We start from the raw sequence: 7,018 nt of genomic DNA on the forward strand, positions 1-7,018 counted from the left end.
GGATTATTTTGGAAAAACTGTTTTTTTTTTCTGTAGACAAGATCCAAGGCTTTTATCTACAATAGATAGGCATTCTTTTGTTCATAATCTTTAACAGAAACTTATTAATAAAGATCTCAACTATCATTAATGATGTTAAACTTTTATATGATCCTGAACATTCATTTTCTTTTAAAGATAAAACACTAAAACCCTGWTAATCACTAAATGACAAATATAATCAACCTCAGGCTCATTACTCAGAATGTTAATTGGATGTAGTTGTTTTTTTTAGCAGTTTCCTGACTTGGAACTCTCTTGTTCCTCCCCTCAAAGCACAAAGCTCTTATTATCACCAGATGCGACAAAGAAGGTGCTAATGTTTGTTTGCTACCCTTCTCAGCTCACTCACATGTTCTCATTAGATCCGCATCCCCTTTAGAAAAAAAAGCTGACAAGTTTATATAGTAGCTGGCTGGGTTACACAACAGTTACACTTCAGAAGTGAGAGCTGAAGAACAAACAGCAGTTTACCATCACTGACACTGGAGTCTAGCAGCAGATCAGGGTTATGTTCTGTTGATGATGCCGTTCCACACCAATATGAGGAAGTGAAWGGGAAGTACCATGGTTTAGGAATTCCATATTGACCTGAAATCAACCACAAAGAATTACCAAGCATTACAAAGAGGATTTTGGTCTTCACAGCTGAGCATTTTTTAAGTACTTTAGACAGAAACACAAGAATTAGTCCATTGCCTTTCTTGAAAAATAACAACACTACAATACTGCATAATATTGTGCAGATAACATGGTCCATATAATGGCCATCTCCATTCAGGCTATTTTTAGAACACTAATCACGTGACTATGTCCGCTCAACACATGGTAGAAGATCTATTGGTATGAATCACTGTGCGCTTTTTTGCGGTGTTTAAGAAATTTGTGAAAACTGCATCCAACTCGACCAGGAGGACCACAAGGCACTGTCCTACAGTTCTTCTWTCAGTGAGTAAGGATACAGCCATCATCCCCACGTGGATGTTTTGATGTATGTTAATGTATGTTATGCTAGGAGTATGTTATTATGCTAGCTAATTGCTGGATTTGAGTGATGAGAAAAGCTGAATTTGACCGGAAAAATTTCGAACCATGGACTTAAAATCTGCTCCAAAAATTTTATCAGCAATAAAAAATCAACACATGAMCACTTGTATCCTATCACTGAACTTTCTGTCTTTAAACAGTTACAGTAAACCTTAGAATTGTACTCTGTACTGGTAGCTTTACTTCTGTAGCATCTGCTTTGTATGCAATTTACATCAGTCAGTCAAGCAGTGGCTTGAGTGGTAAAAATACACACTAGATACAGAAACTACAGGCAAGAATACACTAGAACAAACACACCAAACTTTTTAACAATTCCTCTAACTTTCCTGGCCATCAAAGACCTCAACGTTTCCACTAACCATCCCTGAGTTTCTTGAAGTTTGATGTGTCGAACCTTGCASTAGGAAAGTCTTTTTGTGTTGACAACAACATCAAATATAATATAATCTATGTACTGAAATAACATGAATGGCATTATGAATGGAGATCACCATTCTGTCCAAATGGGTTTACCTGGAAAGACGTTTTCAATGTACCATGTGAGCACCCAGTATAGAAAAGCATCAAGGAGCATCATGACGATGGACACAATGAAGGTGTAGCGATCTCCCTCTTCTGGACTCTGGCCGATGTTGTGCCACTGAATCCCGATGCCTTGCTCCTCATACTTGGAAAATTTCTCACAGCCGTAGCCGAAGGCCACGCACGACAGCAAACTCTTGAAACAGAAAAAAAATAAAAATAAAATAAAAAAGGGAATAGAAAAATAAAATGAGCGAGAACAAACATTGCTGGTTAAAAGAAAATTTGGGGCACTTTAGAAAACAAGTAAATTTGCTCTTTTTGCTATAAGTCTATGTTAGTCTCTTTGTCTGCATGCTAAAGATGCAGTTGGAGTGAGCAGCTGGTTGTGTTAGCATACTGTACTATAAAGACAGGAACAGAGGGAAACAGCTAAGCCTGGATTTGGAGTCTTGGGAGAATGCCTGGTGAGCACATCAAGCCAAGATTGTGTGGCTTCCCCAACCCCAACATAAAACAATTCATTTGTGTTTTCCACTTTTTTTTCTTGAATGGAAAATTTTAGATACACAAGAATTGACACATTTGTGTAGAGGCCGGTCAGTTGTGTTCGCATACAGTACTTTGCAAAAGTGATTGTGTTTCAAAAAAAAAGTCAGACGCTCTTATAATCTTTTAAAGTGGTCCTGATTTCTTTTGATTTTGGCTGCTTTTTTTTTTTACTAATGTTCTGCCCAATCCTTGTACCAGACAGCATATGGTGCAGTATGTGATAAAAGAAAACAAACCGGGTAACTCAACAAGCAGAGAACAAAGAAGCAAATACAGTATAAGAAATGAAATCAGCTGAGAGTTCTTTGGGAATAATCTTGTTAGTGCTAAACACTACAGACATTAATTTAGAATAAAATGAATGCGTGAACATGAGACAGTTAATTTGTGGGCACATGAAAATTGTTGCCGTCATTTCCATGCTGAGTCTGTTGAGTGTTAACATGCATGAGTTTGAATTAATTTTACTTTATTTTGACAATGAATACTTACAAATTTATTAATATTAATGAATACTATGAATACTTCAGCCACTTGCGATTAGGCATGAAGGAATTCCAAACATTAACCATCTTTTGGCCAAGAGTTTTGTCTTGAGGTCATACACAAGTAATTATGAGACAGCCAGGAATTGACCATATCATGGCCACGCCTTGACCAACTCATGGTCACACATTGACCATCATTTGGCCATGCATTGCCCATCTCATGACCATACATTGACCATCTCATGGCTACAAGTTATTATCTTGCGGTCAAGCATTGACCATATCATGGCTACACATTGACCATCATTTGGTCATGCATTGACCATCTCATGGCCACAAATTGAGAATCTCATGGCCACACATTGACCATCTCATGACTACAAGTTATTATCTTGTTGTCAAGCATTGACCATCTCATGGCCACACATTGACCATCATTTGGTCATGCATTGAACATCTCATGGCCACACATTGACCATCTTCTGGTCATGAGTTATTATCTCATGGCCAAGAATTGACTATCTCGTGGCTACAAGTTATTATCTTGTGGTCAAGCATTGACCATCTCATGGCCACAGATTGACCATCTCATGGCCATGCATATTCACCATAATTTGGTCATGCATTGACCATCATTTGGCCATGCATTGACCATCTCATGGCCACACAATGACCATCATTTGGCCACGCATTGACCATCGTTTGGCCATGCATTGACAACCTCGTAGCCATGCNGCCACACAATGACCATCATTTGGCCACGCATTGACCATCGTTTGGCCATGCATTGACAACCTCGTAGCCATGCATTGACCATCTCATGGCCACACTTTGACCATCATTTGGTCATACATTGACCATCTTGTAGCCATGCATTGACCATCTCATGGCCACACTTTGACCATCATTTGGTCATACATTGACCATCTTGTAGCCATGCGTTGACCATCTCATGGCCACACATTGACCATCATTTGGTCATGCATTGACCATCGTTTGGCCATGCATTGACCATCATTTGGCCATGCATTGACCATCTCATGGCCACACACTGACTATCTCATGGCCACGCATTGACTATCTCATGGCTACAAGTTATCTTGTGGCCAAGCATTGACCATCATTTGGCCACACATTCACCATCTCCTGGTCATGAGTTATTATCTCATAAGCATTTACCATTTTGTGACCACGCATTGACAATCATTATTTCATGGTCAAATGTTATTTTTTTATTCAATGGCCACAGACTGGCTCTGTAAAATCCTCTAGTAGTGGCACTTTATGTACTAAAATAAATCTATTCTACCCTGCTATAATTGTTGAATTAGGGTAAAATAAGCAGAATTAATAAAGGTAGAAATAATTCATTGGATCTCATTTTCATTAGGCTTAAATGTGTTTCTACAAAGAAAATGTGGGAAATGTATGAGCTAACCAATTATTCTGTTAAACTTCCAGTCAATTAGATAAAAAAGCACTGCAATAATCTTCAGTTACTGAATTTAGGAGATGTCATGGGAAACTGTTACTGTCGCGGCAGGACAGACACCAGAATCCATCTGCTGCAAACAAAGATTTGTTGGATCTTTCATACAGCAGGAAATTGCAAATGATGCTTTGCCCACGAGACATCATCTGCCACGGCCTCTCATTCCGCATCGCCATGCTGCCTGCCAGCTGTTTCATCACACCTCATTTGCTTGCAGCATTTATACTCCGGCAGAAGTGTTTGCTGAGGCTTGAGAGACATATCATCATGGATACCCGATGTCACACCGCCACACAGAGAAGCACTGCAGTGGCGCCAGGCTTCTTAGACTGGCTGCAAACACTGCTGGCAACTTCCCATACTGCCCTCCACTGCCCATCTGCCAATCAGTCAGGAGATGAGGGCTGACAGCAGGGCAAGCGGGCATCCATCCTTGACCTCTGTGTGAACGGCTGACAAAACAACACGAGCCAATTCTTTGGCTGTTGAGAAAAGGGCATGAGTTGTGAGGCAGACGAAACAAGCCCTCTTTATTGAACACATGTCAAACTGGAGATTTAGACATCATTCAGCTGGCCAAGGACAAAAAGTATTGTTAAGGGCATGATGTTTGAAGAGGGCAGAAACCCTCTTTGGACTTAGCTCTGCTCAGATTATCTATTAGTTCATCAATTTGGACAAAACTTTCCCTCAAACTGAGGTCGCTGATAGAGCTTCCTACAACAAATGGGATATTAATTGTAACCTTCCCACAGAATACTCAGCTTTGTTACAATGTTGCCAAGCTTAGCTTTTAGGCACTGTTTTCCTACTGTTTAACAATTCAATTAATGTCTCATTCTTTGAAGGGATCTTCGACTAGTTGTAGCAATCAACATTAGTTGATAAACATTTACTTGAACTACAAAAAACAGACTGTAAAATATTGTAAGTTTTATTCATTTTAAAAGGTATATTTTCACATGGATGTCGCCATTTCAATAACGCCACATTCTGGGTATTTTAACAACTTTCCATAGAATAGAGAAATAAAATATTAAGGCCAACATACAGTATGCATATAGTCTGAGATCCCTTTAAAAAAGTTCCACAAAGTCATTCAGCACTCTATGTTCACACTGCATTTTTAGCAAAACATTTATTTTGGCTAGTTCTACAAAAAAATTCCATCTCCTGCCATAGGAAAAAAATGCCTAAGATGTATCTCTGAAAGAAGTTATGCTATGTATAACAAATATCTGACATGTCAAACAACTACTGCAAGATACCTTCAAAGCAAAGATTGATTAACTGATACAGCCAAAGCAGACCCCGACAAGTTTTTGAGAAAACTTGCATTTTTCCCCAGAACTCATTGGTTAATAGAAAATCTTTTCATTGTTTTCAGACTCAAAGGAACTGTAGTCCCATACTTACCTCATTAAAAGAGAAGGAAACTAGTCAAAGCAGAATAGACTGCTCAATGTTGCTTTTTTTTAACACTGGCCCACTGCAGCACTGCCTGAAGCTTTCCTCTGGCACACAGTCAAAAGCTGTCCTCATCAATTCAGGTGATCTTTTGAAAATCTATTCAGATGAAAAACTTCATTATCAAGGACAAAAAAGGGGTAGGATCTATTTGCCCTGGAATGGTGTGGTTTCATTCAAGCTGGGGGAAAACATGAGAGACATCTCTGATTCATGGACTAGGCTTTGGTCATGCTAATTAGAAGGCTACTGCTTCTTGGTTTTCTTGGGTTTCATTACATTTCGATTAGTTTTGGTGATTTATCTTGTATTGGTCTATCTGCGCCACACTTCATCTGGATGATCACCCTGCAACAATGTAAGGATATCAGCTGGAACAAGGATGGACTCCTTGTTATGTGTGACAGTCATTGGTTGTCAAAAATCTTGTGCATGCATTAAACAACAGCATGGCTCCTATCGGTAAGCTGAGCTACATGACCCAGATCCTAGAAAATAAAGATGGTTTTCCCAACACTAAGTTCAACAAGGTAAGTGGAGGAGTTTGAGTATCTGGGTGTCTTGTTTACGAGTGATGGTAGGATAAAGCAGGACATGAATTGACGGATTAGAGTCTCGTCCTCATTAATGAGGCTGTTGCTTTGATCAGTTTTGGTGAAGAAAGCACAGAGTTGAAAGGCAAAGCTGTCAATTTACTGGCCTGTCTATGTTCCAACCCTCAACTGTGGTCATGAAACAGTTTACAACCTAAAGAACGAGATCCTGGATACAAGCATCCCAAATGAGCTTCCTTCGTAGATTGGCCGAGCTCAGCCTTAAAAAATAGTGTGGCTCCATCAACTAGACAGAGTTTTGCCGCTGCTCCTCTGCAACGAAATGAGTCAGTTGAGGTGGTTCATCTGATTAGGATGCCTCCTGAATGCCTCCCTTTAGTGGTGTTTCGGGCACGTCCCACTGGTAGGAGACCTCGGGAAAGACCCAGGACTTGCTGGAAGGATTATGTATCCTCTCAGGCCTGGGAACACCTCAGCGTCTCGTCACTGAGGTGGAGCTGGAAGGTGTTGCTGGAGAGAAGGATACCTGGATTTCTGCCCCACACCTGTTGCTTCAGCGGCCCGACTACAGATAAGCATCAGAAGATGAAGATGGAAGTTCGTCATGGTTTTCCATCTTGGTGCAGGACAATGTCACAACCCCAGGCCCTGCTTCCTGGATTGTTGTGTGTTTGTGTTTCAGGCTGCTCAAGTGATTGGGAGCTAATTAAAGATGTGAGACAGTTGGCCAGAGTCTTTCGTGGAGTTTATTTAAGAGCAACCTTCACCAAGAGGGAGGCTGCCCCAATCTTTCGTTTTTAAGTTATTTTTTCTTTAATTTAGTTAATGATCGAATATTTTAAGTTGTTCTTGTG

The 7,018-nt window shown here is 40.1% G+C and overlaps 1 protein-coding gene across 1 annotated transcript in view; it reads right to left on the reverse strand.

Moving 5' to 3' along the window:
* The window catches only part of LOC106514836 (ATP-binding cassette sub-family A member 1), a gene marked incomplete in the record, with an annotated part of 219,691 nt that overhangs the window by 157,411 nt on the left and 55,262 nt on the right, over positions 1–7,018 (reverse strand). The window contains 2 exon segments of the mRNA XM_014004287.1: positions 514–630; positions 1,603–1,807. Coding sequence (XP_013859741.1) covers positions 514–630; positions 1,603–1,807 — 322 coding nt within the window.

The sequence above is a fragment of the Austrofundulus limnaeus genome, unplaced genomic scaffold (genome assembly GCF_001266775.1).
Source record: "Austrofundulus limnaeus strain Quisiro unplaced genomic scaffold, Austrofundulus_limnaeus-1.0 Scaffold23, whole genome shotgun sequence".
Lineage (NCBI taxonomy): Eukaryota > Metazoa > Chordata > Actinopteri > Cyprinodontiformes > Rivulidae > Austrofundulus > Austrofundulus limnaeus.